At 38.6% G+C, this 18,221-nt stretch overlaps 1 protein-coding gene and 1 pseudogene across 1 annotated transcript; one reads left to right on the top strand and one right to left on the bottom strand.

The window, feature by feature from the left end:
• Positions 1–3,919: 3,919 nt before the first annotated feature.
• Positions 3,920–5,266, bottom strand: LOC107607577 (uncharacterized). The gene has a single exon (XM_016309515.1). The coding sequence runs from the start codon at positions 5,264–5,266 to the stop codon at positions 3,920–3,922; it is 1,347 nt and encodes a 448-aa protein (XP_016165001.1).
• Positions 5,267–14,317: 9,051 nt separating this feature from the next.
• On the top strand, positions 14,318–17,950 carry LOC107607584 (peptidyl-prolyl cis-trans isomerase FKBP62-like; annotated as a pseudogene).
• Positions 17,951–18,221: the final 271 nt, after the last annotated feature.

The raw sequence follows: 18,221 nt of genomic DNA, 5'->3' as shown, positions 1-18,221 counted from the left end.
GTATTTAACATTTTATGCACTCATTTAACTCTAGTTTAATTAAAATGTTATACAAAATTCAATTTTATATTTTTATATGATTTTATAAAAATCTATCTCTTGTATTTATGGAATTAAAAAGTTACATCGTTATTATTATATACTACATTATATTTCCTTTCGATTCCTGTTCCAAAATAACCATGCATCATCCTAATTTAACTGTCATTCACATAGTATTAATATAAAGTGTTATATTATGGCATTTCAAATCGTATGACATCTCCATTAAAATGACGTGTCTAAGATTTTATTATAATTAAATAGGTATTTCAAATTAATTAAGGGTAATATTAGAGAAACAAAAAAAATAGCAAAAATTTACCTAATTTAAAATTTATTATTTTAGTCTCTAATTAATAAAAAACTAATTAAGCAAAATAAATATAATTAACTAATTTAAGACACTAATTTGATCATATTAAAATATTAATCATATCATTTTTTGTTTGTAAATGTCATGCTCACATTTTAATATTTTATATTAGCATTAGATATGAGTTGAGATTCACAATTTATGAATTTAGGAATCAATTTAATCATTTTTAAAAGTCAATAAATTTTTATGAACGTTCACAATTTTAGAAACTAAACTTTGCATTATTTCTTTAATTATATATATCACATAACTTTTTTTTATGTTATAATCTCACCATCTTTCTTACAAAAAAAAAGGGATAAAAGCGGTTAAACTTGTTCAAATAATGGTTGTTAAGAAGATTCTAGTTGTTGTTATTATTATAAGATACTTTAATTAAAAATAAACAAAAAAAATCTTGTGAATTTGGGATATGAAGATCTATGCCTGTAGAGAAAAGAGGGATTACTGTAGAGAAGAGAATGATGATTAAATTTGGGATTAAATTTTTTAATTTTGATTTAGGGACCAAATTATACCATAAAAGTTTACTAATCCAGGTCAGCTAGCCGTTACCTGGCCAGCGTGTCACGGAGGAGTCCAGATCAGCTTTCCGGTAGTGCCAGGTGGACAGAATGTGCCGGAAGGACAAATCTGAGTCCTAGAGTGCAACTTCATGGACGAATATGGGTAACTTTTAAGTTCAGGAACTATTATGAGACTCGAGTGCAACATTAGTGACCACTTTAAGGCTTATCTCGTTATATTTATTATTGTATTAGTTATGGGTAAGTTGATTCAGTTCCTTTCCTTTCCTTTTTTAACATGAAACTCCACATTTTTTTATTTTTTAAAAAAATAGCGAAAAATAAAAAATGGAAAATAAACCTCCTCATAATATACCTAAATAATCCTAACTATAAACTATTATACTCTAAGGTGTGGGAGGAAAAAAGTGATGTAAATGATCTTGTAGAAAAAGTGACATACGGACATTAGTAACTTCAAATGGTTAGACACGCGAGTTTACATATTATGCCTTTAAATAATTTTAATAAAATAAAATTATATTTTTTTGATAATATTAAAGAAATAAAAAAAATTATCAGAATTTATCCTTTTTTTTTTTTTTGAAAATAAAGGAGTTCGACACAAATAGAGTAGAGCAAATAGGAAAAGATATCCAAAACAAACAAGCAACACCTAACAAGTAACATAAATAAAGAAACTCCTCAAGACCTCTCCAGCACAGCCGTTAACAACATGAAGAGAGTTCCCTCCTCCACTCGTCACAGTTAGCCATGAACATATTGCTGATATCCTCAACATTTCGGTTCGTATTCTGGAAAATTCTCCTGTTCCTTTCCAGCCAAATGTTCCAAATGATCGCACAAAAGCTCCTTAACCGCTGCTTCCGGTCCTCCTTTCCGCGAGGCTCTTCTGTCCAACTTAGAAAATGGTCCTTCATAAGTTCCGGAAAGAGACCCGGGACGGCTAAACACAGATATCCAAGTACTCCACACCTGCCAAGCGAAATCACAGCTAAGGAACAAGTGATGGACCTGTTCAACATCCTTGTTACATAAAACATAGCTCGTATCATCCTGATTGAGAATCCCAAGTCGACTTAGCCTCTCCTTGATATTCACCCTTCCTGTCAAGACAAACCAAGCGAACAACTCCACTCGTGGCGGAACTACACCTTTCCAAATGGTCCTCGTGAAGCTGTAACTGGTTATATTCTCTGAAAGCACCCCTTCTTGGATCACCTGCACAAATGAGTTAGTCGAAAAAATACCCAGTCTATCATACTTCCACACCACTCTATCCTCCCTATTAGGTGCTAGCCTCACTGGTCTCAAAGCCTCATGTAACTAACTCAACAGATCCAACTCCCACTGAAACAACTCCCGCCTCCATAGGAAGTTCCAAACCCATTCTAACCCGTCCCAAAACCCACAATCCCCAATAACCGAACCACACTAGCTTGAAACCGAGAAGAGCCTGGGGAGCCGATCTTTCAGAGAACCATCCTGTAGCCAGACATCCTCCCAAAACCTGGTCCGACGACCGTCACCAACTTCTATGGACAAACATGTAATCATCTTATCTCTTATATTTTGCTCCTTTATCTGTAGCTAGCATATATCCTTCCAAGGTCCTTCCTTTAGTAGGTAACACTTGAGAGGACAGTAATTCATTCGGCTTTAGATTATTACAAGAACAGACCACCTTCTTCCACAGTGGGCACACTTCCTTCACAAAATGCCACCACCATTTAAACAAGAGGGCGGTGTTCCGAACCATAGCATCTCCAACTCCCAACCCACCTAGCTTCTTTGGGGCCTGCACCATATCCCATCGTACCAGAGCCATTCCATTCTTCCCATCCTCCTTACTCCATAGGAATCTTCTCTGTAAGGAGATCAACTTCTCAGCAACAGTCTTCGGCATCTTATACAAGCTCAAATAATACACCGGCAGGCTATTTAGGACTTATTTGATAAGCACCAACTTTCCAGCTTTGTTCAGCACCTTAGCCTTCCAAAGACTTAGTTTCTCCTCCACCTTATCAATTATAGGCTTCCAAGTCTTTACTAGCCTTGGGTTCGCTCCTAACGGAACCCCAAGGTACCTAACTGGGAGAGTATATGACTTACAACCCCACAAGCTACACATACGTTGAACCCAGTGCTCGTCACAATTGATTGGAATCAGACTAGACTTATCAAAATTGATACTGAGCCCGGACATCAACTCAAACCACCGCAACAGTCGCTTGTAGTTCTTCATGGTCTCATCTTCTGGCGGGCAAAACAGGATCGTGTCATCAGCAAACTATAGATGTGAAAGCTCCACCTTATCACTACCAACTATCAAAAGAGCGATACGCCTGTTCCTGATTGCCTCCCCCAGCATTCTATGGAGAACATCCACAACCAGTACAAATAAGAAAGGAGAGAGGAGGTCGCCTTGTCTCAAACCCCTTTTCATTTTGAAAGGTTTAGTTGGCGAGCCATTTATCAAGACCGACATAGAGGCTATGGTCACACACTCCCTAACCCATGTCCTCCACCTGCAACCAAACCCCATCTTCTCCAACACAATATTGACAAAGATCCACTTGACTCGGTCGTAAGCTTTTTAGAAATCCAGCTTGATTATGGCCACCTCCTTCTTCCTCCTTTTAAGCCAGTGGACCGTTTCGTAGGCTATCAGAGTCCCATCATGAATTTTCCTGCCCTTTACAAAAGCACTTTGAGTCTCCCCTACTAGCCTTGGCATTACCGACCTCATCCTCCTGACCAGCACCTTCGAGATAACCTTGTACACACACCCAACCATACTAATTGGTCTCAGGTCTTTAATCTCCTTTGCACCAACAAACTTAGGTACCAACGCCACCCAAGTTACATTTGACTCTGCCGGCAAAGTAGACGTTTGAAAGAACCCCATTACAGCTGCCGTGAACTCCGACCCAATCTCAGCCCAACATCTCTTTATGAAATTCATGTTGTATCCTTAAGAACCCGGCACCTTAGATGACTTACAGTCCCATACTGCCTCTCTGATCTCCTCGGCTGAAGGTAGTGTCTCCAAGGCAACAGAGTCTACCTCCTCTATCCTCTCCACCAGACCATCTCTGAACCCCAACACAGGAGAATCTTCCTGATGATACAGTTCTTTGTAAAACTCTCTGATAGCTATTTTTATTCTAGCTTGGTTCCTAACCAGTCTGCCATTAACGACCAGCGAATCAATCCTGTTATTTATTCTTCTCGCCGAAGCTATACTGTGGAAATACCTTGTGTTCTTGTCCATATCCTTTGCATGCCGAGACCTAGACATCTGCTTCCAGTGAATTTCCTTCCTAACATACCACTTCTCACAGCATGTAACTAACGCCCTTCTCCTGGCCTCCATAGTTCCATCATACACTCCATTACCAACCAGCTCATCCACCTTCTTGATTTCTTCCTCCAACTTCAGAATTCTGTTATCCATCTCCCCAAAATTGACCTTATGCCATCTTCTCAACGGAGCCGTCAACGCCCTCAATTTATCTGTGAACTGCATCTCCCCTAAACCTCTCCATTTCTCCCTAACCATTCTAAGAAAACCTGTGTGTGTAAACCAGGAATCAAGACTACGAAAAGGCTTAGGACCACGACTCATCATATTTTCCTCCACTATGATAGGGCAGTGATCTGACAAACCCCTTGGTCCGCCCCTTAACCGAGTCTCAGGGAACACTTCTAGCCAATCCACAGTAACCATAGCTCTATCAATCCGACTGCACGACCGGCCACGAAACCAAGTATACTTACGATCCATGAGCGGCAGATCCACTAAGTGCATATCCTGAATCCAAAGCTTGAATTCTTTCGTAGCCCGAGATAGACTAGCTGCATCTTTTCGTTCCTCCACATTCACAACTTCATTAAAATCTCCTATAAAACAGGATGGAACCTGACATAATCCAGCTATGTAACTCAACTCCTCCCACACATGACTCTTCTCCTCTCTACTATGTGCACCATAGACCAAGAAAAACGCACAGTTAACCCTATTCTTCAACAAGATTCCTTCAACACACAACCACCTATCCCCCTTGTAGCAGTTTTTCCTGTCAAAAAACATTTCATCCCAAATCAACAAAAGACCCCAAGATGCGCCAGTGGAACCTACAAACTCCCACCCCGCTCCGTCATTCCCCCAAATCTGTGTTACATCAAACCTCGTCACTACCCTTCTTTTCGTCTCAATCAAACCTACCATGCTCAAGTTATATTTATTCTTTAAGTCCTTTACCATCCTCATCTTCCCATCACCCCGTAACCCCCTAACATTCCAAGAACTGAAATTCATTTAGAACCATTAGAACACACCTGGCTTTTGTTTTTGGGTCTGCATCGTCTCATCTTCTCCCTCTGCTTTGCCATCTTCTTCTTCCGTGCAATTTCCTCATTCTGCGCCTGAAGAATAGCCATGATATCGTCTTCCTTGTCATACAATACTGCCTCTGATTCCATCGCCAGTGCTAAAATCAGTTTGTTCTCCATTATTTGTTCCTCGACGCCCTGGGTATGACCTTTCCTTTCCGCCTTCTCAGATCCCTCCTGCCCAGACCCAGCATGAGCAAAATCTTCCTCAGCATGCCCAGAAGTCATACTGCCTCTACCCTACTCCTGAGTGATCGCATGACCTGGTTCCACTTGATCGTGAACCGCTTCTTGCTCCCTACACCGCACGGCGTCTGCAGCTTCACGCCCCACACCTTCGACCGCGTGTACATCCTCCTCCCGCCCTGGGCCACCCGCAGTCGCCTGTGTGCCCTCCACTCACCGTTTCTCTCCACCACCACGCCCGTCCTCATCTCCTTTCGAATCTGGCAGTAGCAGAGCGCCACCAACAGATCCAGTCCCGCCATTAGCAGCAGCGTCCGCGACTAGATCTGGCCAGCGACAACCATCAACTCGGCAAACCAGGCAGCCCCCCAGCGAACCTGACCGCCCGATCCCGCCGGTCCTGTCCGTGTCTTGTCGGTGACCCTCCCCTCCAGCAACGCTTCCGCCATCGAGCTCGGTGTGGAGTTGTGCAGCCGGGCAATCCTTGTGAGCCAGCTCCAATCCCCCTCTCTAACCCGGTTCATTTCCAAATCCCACATTAGATAGGCCCAACCCGGCATAGCTCTCAACTAGGCCCCTATTTTTTGTTCTGGCCCAATCTTTAGAGCAACTCTGTTTTTTTTTTCTTATGATTTTTCTTTTTTCCAACCCTTACCAGCCTTGTCCGCCTAGCAGTGCATACACTTGTAACCATCCTATCCGATCCCTCATCATAACTTTCACCGTTAACACCCTTAAAATCCGGAACTCCCTTATTCACGCCATCATCAAATTGATGCGATGCTAATTTCTCGCACCTGTAATTAACCAATTCATTCAAAAAGTCACTGGAATTTACCAAATTGCCCTTTTCTTTCCCGTCGCACCTTTCCACCATCATCAGCAGTCCTCCGTCATGGTCAGCCTTCTTAGAAGGATCCGGTATATCCCTGCCAGCATTCATGATCGCCCCGTTATGTTCTCCGGCCCCCAAATTAGTGGTTCCCTTATCCAAACAGTCGTCCGTGTATTGCATGTTCAATGTTGCATATCCACTCTCCTTCACCAACACTTCGTATTTTCTAGACCCAACAAAGACATCAATCCTCGCTTGTATCACGTCCATGACACACGTATCTATCTGTATCCAACCTACCGTGAGTGTGCTGCCCACCTCTGTCTCCAGTGCACACCCAACTACCGCTCCCCACTGGCTCCCTATCTTCCTGAATGTGTCAGCAGACCATGCGGACACCGGCACCCCGAAACATTCAAGCCACATCCTTCGAGACCCACTACGTTCCGACTCTTTACACTTCCAAACCCGGTGAAATGTTTGTAACAGATAATTCAAATTAAAAGTGTAAGTCTCGTCTGCATGGATAGCACTATCAAACGTCAACAGCGCTTTACAGGCTCCCATTTCCCGAATTTGGGTAGCATAAGGCAAGTTCTTCGCCGCCATTTCCTTCAGCGAAATGAAATCAATAGGCTTCTTTGTAACCCCCACCAAACTCCTTCGCATCCAGTCCAAGTTTTCCTCTGCTACTGCAGCTTCCACCACTTTTATATTTGCCCTCCCAATCATGGGCTGTAAGGTTTCTTTCGTTCTTAATCCATGTGTATTTTTCACAGCGTCACCTTCCCGTACTTCCCTCGGCACCTTCTGAGGTAGTGGGTTTCGTTTGTCCTCTTCAAGGCGCCCTACATCTCCATCTGTGGTACGTGACGACCTTTTGTACTTTGCCTCCCCCACAAATACTACCTTCTCTCTCAGACTCAGTTGATTCATTTCCGCTATTGCTTTCAATGCTCCTCCTTTCGTCGTGTACTGTATGAAAGCAAACATGTAAATGTTACTATTTTTGTGTTTCCGGGATAGATAGATATCATTGATGCGTCCAGTCCAGTTGAACAGCTGAAATAATTCTCTTTTAGAAATGTCTTCCGGTAAATGATCCACAAAGATGGAGTAAGACTCATGTTCCAGCCGTCGATACTCTTCTCTGTTCCAAACCCTAGAATCCTTGCTATTGTTGTGAAACCAACCTCTTCCTGTGTCCCCCCCCTCCCCCCACAACTCTCGCTCTCTCGCTCTCTCTCATGAGGCTCTACTTCTTTGTCTTCTTCTTTTTCTATTTAATATTTAATATTTATTGTAATAATTAATAAATATTATGTAAAATAAATTCTAACCGATTTGGACTAAATTTCTAGCTAGCATATAGTGCGTCAGAAACTTAAAAGTTTGTTTAACATTTTTACTCTATAATATACATGATCGGAGTTTAATACTCTATACATGTAGGAGTATCTTTTAGTCCTTTCATTTAGTATATATTCTTATGTCCCATTATGTCTGGGAAAGGACAATCAGATAAGAAATACGTATTGTATTGGGAAACTGAAATGCATATCCATACAATTTCGAAAAAGCCACACAATGACCCAACCCTGATACTTACTACCTAATGCTAACCCATAGTTTAAATATATGTTAAACCTCAATATTCAAATAACATGACTCCATTATTGTTATTATTACACCCTTCTAATGTCACAAACTCAATATATATTATAATTCCTTGACACTTGTATATTTACAATTTGGCCTCATCATTCTAAATCATTGCTTAAGTAAAAAAGTCCCAATAAGCTTTCGTTACAATTTTATCCAGAGGTATTAAGATATGAATGATTAATGGTTGATGATGCATTTGCTCATCATCGTTGACTTGTCCTCTTTTTTTTGGTGTTTTAGTGAATGGTTTGTCCTTTTAATTTTCTTTTCACTCTGCCAAAGAGAAAAAATTCCGAACTAAGTTGAACTTAACTCATGCATGTGGTTAAATTATATCTAATTTTATATTAAAGAAATTAATTAATCGATGATTCGTCGGTCATACGATGTCCCGTAATTTCCGTACTCCAGGTCTCTTAAATTTATAATTTATCTTTAATTAACAAAATATTGGAGCTCATTATTCTCTTTTTCATAGTACATATTTCCTTTTTTTGTTTAATCTCCAAGGATATAAATTTGATATATTTTTTTTCTTTCTATCAATAAACTACAAAAAGGTATATAAAAATATGGATAAAACACTTAAATAAATAATAGATGCAAATATTAATTTTTATTATAATAACAAAAAATTATAGCATATATTAAAAAAATATTATATAATATAAAAAATATACTAGAAAAAGTATAAAAAAAATTAAATATATTTAAAAGATAATATTATAATTTAATATCATATTTTTATAGTAATTATTTATCTAAAAGTGATTTTAACTAATATTATCCAAATAATATTTATATTATTAAAATTAATTTTAGTATAGAATTGTCAAACATAAATTAATTTCAACTCCTATTTATGCACGTTTGCACTATAGAATTAACATAAATCCATTTTTATATACTACTAAATACATGGTAAATCAAACTATGTGGATTGAATTTATTCATTTGTATGCAAATCGAAACAATCCCATTCGATTTACTAGGTGACTAATAGCAAGGAGTAAATCGACACAAGCTCATTCGATTTACTAGAATTAATTAGTTTAATTCGTTATATTGTTGCACCATGTAAATCGAATAGGCCTAATTCGATTTACTCTGAGTTTACGTAATTCGAGTACATTCGATTTTGATTTATAGTTAACACAACATTCTAATATAAATCATTCGATTTTGATTTATAGGAATGTATTTGGTTAAGTGGACTAAAATCCGAATCCTTGATTAACCTAAACTTCTCACCTAACCTAAGACATTCCAAGTCATTACAATGCAAAACCTACTACCCATTTACTATCTTTACACAAATTCATGCACCTTTATATCTTTTGAGTACAAATCATATGCATTAGTTCAATTATTAGCCTTGGGGCATTTTGTCCCCTTTTTATTGCTTTCTCTTTTTCTTTTCTTTTCCTTTCCTTATTTTTTTTCAGTGAGTTAATGCATATGATTAATGTGTTGGATGTATGAACAAGTGCCCAAACTATTTTCACATTTTCATATAAGAATATAAAATACCCAATTTTCTAACCAAGTATTTCCCAACTCAATTTTTTCACACTTAATTCATGTACATCTCACTAGTCTAAGCTAACCAAGGATTTAAATTAGGAACATTTATTATTTTCTGCTTAGAGTTGGTGATGTGCTAAAATAAAGAATAAATGGGGTAAAATGGCTCAACATTGGTTTGCAAGGGGGAATGATAGGGTAAGGCCATATGGGTATGTGAGCTATAGCGAAACAATGCCTCAATCACATAAGTGTATGCATACATCAAACAATGGAAATATAGAATCAAGCAAGACAAAGATCACAATTTTAGAGAGAACAACACACACCAAAATAAAACATTGGTTGATAAGATGTAACCAATCTAAATAGGTTCAAAAATCTTACTAGGCTTGTGTGTTCGAGCTCTAAAACCATGTTCTAAAATAAATTTCTTCAAGCAAGTTCAACAAAAATTTTAATTCAAATTAGTGAAATGCCTTAAAACAGTTTCTTGGACAAGAAATTATTACTTCAATGAAGTAGTACCTAAATGCAAGTACTAACCACACATGCAATTTATCATGCAATGCAACAACTAATTTAACAAAGAAAATTAAACATTGGTGTTGAAAATAAAGTAGTTACCCATGGAAGTCGGTCTCGACCTCCCCACACTTAAAGATTGCACCATCCTCGATGCATGCAAAGATGAACAGAGTGGACTAGGGTGAGATGCTACAACTGCTGAGTTCCTTCAAAAGATTGTGCCAAGGAACTTTTTTGTTCGCCCCATTTAGAAGCTTTTCCTTTCCTTTCTTGGTGGCCAGCTTGAAAGGGGAAGAAAGATGGAAGATTAAGCCCAAAAATAAAGATATCATAGCAAATAAAATATAGGTGGGACTAATGCCAAATAAGAGTGGGTTTCTCAACTACATGGTAGCTACAACATGTAAGTGAGAAAACAATGTAAGCAAAGTGCATATCAGTGATGCAAGAATTGCAACAATGATGGGGAGAGAGTGGGTCATGAAAGATAATATAAGTTCATATCAATGCAAAAGGAATACAAGTGGCATAAAAGATTAGCATTCAGCTATAAATAATATCACCGAACAATATAAAACAAGTCACGAGGCACCGAAATAATGTAAGAAATATTCAATAGTTGAGTAAAAAAATTCAACACCAATAGAAAAATAGCAAACTTATAAAAGAAAATAAAAATATGTACAAAGTTAAAATGCAATGAATGAAAGAGAATAAGGATGAGAAGGGAGGCTAAGAAAGTAAGAAAGGAAGAGGAAAGAATAAGAAAGGAGAGAAGAAAGAAGAAGAAAGGAAAAGAAGAAGCGACGCGCAAGCGCCGTCTACGCGCACGCGTGGGTTGTAGAATGAGGAGGTGACGCGTACGCGTCAGTCATGCATACGCGTGGATGTGAATTGTGCTCCACGCACAACACTCACACAGTTGCAGCCCAACTCTCTGGTTTTTGTACCAGAGATGGCAGCATGAAAATACGACGCGTGCGCGTTGTCCATGCTCACGCGTGGGAGGCAAAAAATGCAAATGACACATACACGTCAGCGACGTGCACGCGTGGGTTGGGTTGTGCGCCTAGCACCCCACCCGCATGGTTCCAGCACAACTGTCGGTTTGGTCATGCGGGCGCGTCGTTCCAGCACCGTTTTCGCATGGTGCATTTTCGGTGGTCTCACGCGTGAGCGTCAGCCATGCGCACACTTGACATGCTTATATATATATATATATATATAAGTGAAAACTATCATAGACACCTAATGAAACAAAGATAAGAAAATAAAACAAAAAAACTAAAAAGCTATAGAAAAGGAAGATCATACCATGGTGGGGTGTCTCCCACCTAGCACTTCTAGTTAAAGTCCTTAAGTTGGACATTTGGTGAGCTCCTTGTCATGGTGGCTTGTACTTGAACTCATCTTGAAACTTCCACCAATTCTTGAAATTCCAATAAGCTCCAACATTTCCAAATAAGTTCACCAAGCCTTGATGAAGCTCTTCACAAGCTTTGAGCTCCCAAAGTTGATCCTCATATATTCTCGGATCCCAAATCTTGTTTCTACACCTGTCTTCAAGTTGATCATCATTATTTCAACCGGGTGGCAAGCAATCCGAATTCTCTATGAAGTACCAAACTCTTCTCTTAGACCCATTCAAATAAGCACTAAACTAATCTTTGCATATAGTTCTTGAAATCTCAACCTTGATGAGCCTTGATTTGCAACTCCAATCACTAAACGTCCTTCTCTTACACTTCATTCCACAAAGCCTTCTCAGTTGACCATCCGTTTCAAGCATACCATACTTAAGTGGGACAATAAAGCTAAGAGAGATAAGTTTTACCCACTCAAGTGAAGGATTAAATGGCAACCTAGGTAAAGAAGTCTCTAACATTCTTGACAAAGCGTATTCAACTCTCATCCATCCTTTTCGAAGGACTTCCACCTTTTAATAAGATTCTTCACCTTCAAGTTCTTTCTCACCGAATTCACCCAACTCTTTTCTGTCACTCAAATCATAAATATGAGGTTGGGAAAAATCTACCTCAACGTTGCTTTCAATTGCATCGGGAGAAGGTTCTTCTAACTCAAGGAGTTCATTCACGGATGCAGATTCATCACTAGGAGAACTTGATTCATGATCATCATCACCAAGAGAACCTATCTCTGGATCTATTCCATCTAATTCTTCATAGGAAACATGCCTTGGAAGTTGTGCACCTTCTTCCTTAACCCCTTTTTCAAGTCCAATGGGGGATGATTCAATTGTAGCTAGAAATTCATCAATTATTGAATCCATCTCTTGATCAACCTCCTCAAAGTCTTCAACCATGATATGCTTTGGAGGTTGTACACCCTCCTCAATACCAAATTCAAACTTCTTGAAAGGAGGCTCTATGACTTGAGGTTCCCATGGACTCTCAACATCTCCTAACTCTTCAACCACTTCTTCCTCTTCGACAATTACGGCTTTCTCCAATTGTTCTAGTATAAAATCACATTCCTCATTTTCCACCGGGACTTCTAATCTCTCCTTCATGCTACGCTCCTCATTAGATTCTCCACATGCGGCCATGGGAGTACTTTGAGTGTCAAAGCGTAGGGTTACTAAATTATTTACTACCTTGGTCAAGGTAGCCACGAATTCTAGTGTCTTCCTTTGAGTTTCACATTGCTCTTGAAGAAGAACACCAAGGGTGTCATACATTGGAGATTAGAGTGGATATGAAGGTTCATTGCTTGGGAGGAAGGGTTCATAATAGGTAGGTGGTTCATCTTGATAAGGATATGGAGATGGTGTATATTGAGGTGGTGGTTCTTGGGAGTAATTATGTTGGAATTGGGGAGGTTCTATGTATGGTTCATATGGCTCATGAGGTGGTTGGTATGGTGGATATGGGTTAGTGATGAGTGGATAATTTATACCCTTTTTGGCATTGTTTTTACATAGTTTTTAGTATGATTTAATTACTTTTTATTATATTTTTATTAGTTTTTATTTAAAAATTATATTTCTGGACTTTACTATGAGTTTGTGTGTTTTTCTGTGATTTCAGGTATTTTTTGGCTGAAATTGAGGGACCTGAGCAAAAATCTGATTCAGAGGCTGAAAAAGGACTGCAGATGCTGTTGGATTCTAACCCTCCTACACTCGAGGTGGATTTTTTGGAGCTACAGAAGCCCAATTGGTGCACTCTCAATTACGTTGGAAAGTAGGCATCCTGGGATTTCCAGCAATATTTAATAGTCCATACTTTGCCCGAGATTTGATGGCCCAAACTGGCACTAAAGGCCAGCCTAAAACTTTCTGGCGTAAAACGCCCAAACTGGCACCCAAGCTGGCATTTAACTCCAGGAACAGCCTATGCACGTGAAAGCTTCAATACCCAGCCCAAGCACACACCAAGTGGGCCCCGGAAGTAGATTTCTGCACTATCTGCACTTAGTTATTCATTTTCTGTAAACCCTAGTAACTAGTTTAGTATAAATAGCACTTTTTACTATTGTATTCGCATCTATCTTTGATCATGCTATCATAAACCATTGTTCACGTTTTGGAGGCTGGCCTCACGGCCATGCTTAGACCTTTTTCACTTATGTATTTTCTACGGTGGAGTTTCTACACAACATAGATTAAGGTGTGGAGCTCTGCTGTTCTTCATGAATTAATGGAAGTACTATTGTTTTTCTTTCAATTCACGCCTACTTCTTCTCCAAGATATACTCTCGTACTTAATTCAGTTAAGTCAGAATAAAGGGGTGACCCGTGACAATCACCCACTATCTTCGTTACTCGCTTAGCCAAGATCCGCATGCCTGACAACCACAAGCGGTCTACATAATGTTCAACGTAGTCATTGAACGACAGCCGGAGTATATTCTCTTGGGTTTCTAATCAACGATTCACATCGTCTCTCCTGACAACAGAGTATCTGAATCTGAGATTAGAACCTTCGTGGTATAGGCTAGAACAATTGGTAGCATTCCTGGGATCCAAAAAGTCTAAACCTTGTCTGTGGTATTCCAAGTAGGATCTGGGAAGGGATGACTGTGACGAGCTTCAAACCTGCGAATGTTGGGCGCAGTGACAGTGTGCAAAAGGATCAATGGATCCTATTCCGATGCTAGCGGGAACCGACAGATGATTAGCCCACTACAAAAAAATGGTTTAAAATGGCATTTATATTACGGCGGTTTTGAAGAACTGCCGTAGTATCTAAATCAAAACCGCCGTAATATCCAAACATTATGACATTTTTTGTTGCTGCCGTAATTGACTTTCTATTTGGTGGCGGTTCTAGTGATTATGGCGGTTTATCCCACATATATAAAATGAAAAAAGCAATCTCTAACTGAAACACTGTGAATATACGTTAAACGACTTCCTCAATCTCGCTTCTATCTCTCCCTCGTCGTCCTCCTCAATCCATCGCTACCACCGCCGCTTCGTCTTCAACTGTCAAAAGTTCCAAGCCACACAATCCTTCTTTCCCATTGTCGAAGTTGTTTTCCCATAGTCACTGTCCCTAGCCAGTGTGACGATCTCGGATCTTCTTTCGGATCTCGGATCTTCTCCGGCGACGACCTCCTTCGGCGACATCTCCTCCCGTGGTAATCTCCTCCGGTGACATCACCTCCAGCTTCCCCTCATTTCCGTCCTAGTTCTGCGCCTTCTCCGCCAAAATCCTCAGCGCCTCCCTCAGCATTTTCTCTGGTGACATCTCTCTATTGAAGATCTCTAAAATCCAAGCCATCACAAGCAGAACAAGCACAACTCTCCCATACTTCCTCAGTTCTTCTATAAGTATTATAGATCTCTCTCGTCCTTTCTCTTGTCCCTTCTTTAATTTTTTATTTTTATTTTATGGTATAATAATATAATTAATTACTATATATTTGTTCTTGTGTTGATTGTTCAATTTGATTAATAATTAAGGTTTAGGCATGAAATCTTAATTGTATGATTGTTAGGGCTTTGAGAGATAGGAATTGTAACTTATTTTGAGTTTTGAGCACCATGTGTTTGTTTTTATGTGTGTGTGATGGTTAATGTGTCTAAATTGGTGGTTTTGTATATCAGCTTTTATTGTGCTTCTAAATTGGTGGTTTAATCTCTCCTTCATGATCTTATGTGGCTGAATTATTTGTAGAATGTGAGATTTTACAATTATTTTCTAAACTATTGTATTATTTATATTTTATATTTTATATTCTAACCAATAAGTTTTCTTTAATGCTTATGGAAAACTTTTTTTGCTGCCAGCTTCAAAGCATGAACCAGATGGCAGAGTAATCTTGGTTGAATTCGAAATCCTTCGGTTGTTGAATATATATGTTCCAAATAATGGGTGGAAAGAGGAACCAAACTCATTTCAAAGGAAAAGAAATTGGGACAAAAGGATTCTAGAATTTGTTACACAAAATTCAGACAAGCCTTTGATATGGTGTGGGATCTAAATGGGAGGTAGCTAATCTCCATTTTCCTTTTATCTCTGGCAGTATGAGATTAATAAATTTCAATCTCCTTGTTTGGTGGCATACTTTTCATTATTGTCATTGTAGCTATGAAACAAATTCAGCTCTTTGTTAGAATCTATGCCATGAAGAAAACTAAAATTCAAACAATTTGAGAGGATAACTAATCAAAACTAATCTGAAGTTTACTCCAAATTTAATTAAAACACAAGTTTACTTATTAGTTTTGAATGATTTTAAATATAAGGCTGTGTACATTCTCCCTAGAGCCCACCAAGCAGGATCCTTGTGTGCTGTTGTGCCCTTTCTTTATGGATTTTATTTGCTTGTAATATTTTATTTATTACTTATTTAATTTTCATTTATATTTGCATAAAATTGCTGCAGGACCTTGCGCAAGAATACATGATCCGAAGTTGAAAGAAAGGTGAACAAGTAGATCTATTCTTTATGTTTTCTATTTGTAGAAAAAATTTTTAAGGAATTCACTAGAGTTGTTTGGTTTATTTATTTATTTATTTATTGGCAGTTCACTATACCAGGACTCTGCTTGATGGCACCAAGTTTGATTCCAGCAGAGATAGGGGAGCCCCTTTCACGTTCACACTTGGACAAGGTGAGTGATGTGCTTGCTTTAATCTTTGTTGATTTTGTTAGGATTTTTGGTGTTGTCATTGAAAGCTTTGGAATTTGGAAGAGTGACTGCTTGATTGATTTATGAACTGATTTAGCTATTAGCAATGCAGGATTGTTTGATGAATTTTGTGTTGTTTTGATTGTTAATTTGAAATCAACTTTGTGCAGCTGATACTACTAATGTGCAGCTGATTTATGAGATGCACCTCTAGTCATCATTTAATATATTTCTAAGTGAAACTTTCAAATATGTAGGGCAAGTAATTAAAGGATGGGATGAAGGTATTAGAAGCATGAAGAAAGGTGAAAATTCCCTTTTCACCATCCCACCTGAGCTAGCTTATGGTGAATCCGGTTCTCCTCCCACAATTCTGCCCAAAGCAACTCTTCAATTTGATGTTGAGCTATTGTCTTGGACTAGTGTGAAGGACATATGTAAGGATGGTGGTTTTGTTTAAGAAGATACTTGTTGAAGGAGAGAATCGGGAGAACCCTAAGGATACTGATGAAGTTCTGGGTATGCATATTTCTCATATTTGATTTCTCCATTAGTTCGTCGACATCTGTACTTTACTATGTGTTGCCCTCTTGGTGCCACAGTTAATTATGAGGCACGCCTTGAAGATGGAACACTTGTAAAGAAATCTGATGGGGTAGAGTTCACAGTAGAAGACGGTAAGTGTGGCACACATCTTTGTTCTCTCAATTTATACTTATGCTTGTGTTGTATCTTATGTTAGTCGTTACTTTATGATAGGTCACTTTTGCCCTGCATTGTCAAAGGCCATCAAAACAATGAAGAAGGGACAAAAAGTAATTTTGACTATAAAGCCACAATGTGAGTTGTCAATGATTTGGTGATTTTTTATTTTGTGTTTTGGCGAAAGATATGAATGCTATTTTGTTCATACCTTCATTTCATTTTATTATAAGGTTGAATTAGTATCTTTTGTGAAGGTATGCCGAAAACTGAGACAGTCAAATATACAGTAACTTTGGGAAAATTTGTCTAGAGAATTGCTGTTCTTGGCACAAAAGGCAAAATAAGAATAATGGCATACCATTTTACTATCCCATTTTACCCATTCGTTGTATCTATTCATATACCCACCTTAGAACAATCTTCATGATTTCTTATAGGATAAGGAATCTTGGGACATGGAAACTCCAGAGAAAATTGAAGCTACTGGTAAGAAGAAAGAAGAAGGGAATGCACTGTTTAGAGCTGGTAAATATGCAAAAGCTTCTAAAAGATATGAGAAGGTAATCATGCACGCACATATACAGGAATATACACCTATATTCAATTTCAGTTTCATTGTAATTTGAGGCTTCTACTATCAAAACCTTTTTGCAGGCTATTAAGTTCATAGAATATGATACCAACTTCAGCATTGAAGAGAAGAAGAGTACCAAGGACTTGAAGATTGCTTAAAATTTGAATGATGCAGCTTGCAAGTTGAAGTTGAAAGATTATAAACAAGCAGAGAAATTGTGTACAAAGGTATGGCTCTCGTATCACATCTTGTATAGTATCGACCCTTGCATAATAAACAACTTTTTGTGTGTGCGGACATTCAGGTTTTGGACCTTGAGAGCACAAATGTGAAAGCACTCGATAGAAGAGCACAAGCATATATCCAGTTAGCTGACTTGGATTTGGCAGAATTTGATATCAAGAAAGCACTTGAGATTGACCCTAATAACAGGTATATTTTCTGTTTGCAATTTACTTATAAACCGGGTTATCTAAACTTAGGAGAATTCTAACTAATACTAATCACACCGCTGTATCCCACAGCCCCTCGCCAACCTAACCTCCGTGCGATCCCATCGCCACCGCCTACCTAACCTCCTCAGCACCAGACAATCACAATTAATGCAAACAAGTAAAACACAAATAATAATCATATACAACAAATAGTTCAAGAAGCAGGTAGGCATGTTATACAATTAGGCAAACTCAAGTAAAAAAAGCAAACAAGCATATAAAAAATGCATATGATGAATGTCTATCTTATTGGCTCGTGATATCACTTGT

The sequence above is a fragment of the Arachis ipaensis genome, chromosome B1 (genome assembly GCF_059453495.1).
Source record: "Arachis ipaensis isolate K30076 ecotype BB chromosome B1, ASM5945349v1, whole genome shotgun sequence".
Lineage (NCBI taxonomy): Eukaryota > Viridiplantae > Streptophyta > Magnoliopsida > Fabales > Fabaceae > Arachis > Arachis ipaensis.
The sequence above is the reverse complement of the archived record's forward strand: the minus strand, read 5'-3'. Positions and strand labels throughout refer to the sequence as shown.

What these genes read in the sequence shown, in the direction of transcription:
- LOC107607577 (XM_016309515.1), bottom strand. Translation starts at nt 5,266, where the DNA reads ATGAATTTCAGTTCTTGGAATGTTAGGGGGTTACGGGGTGATGGGAAG.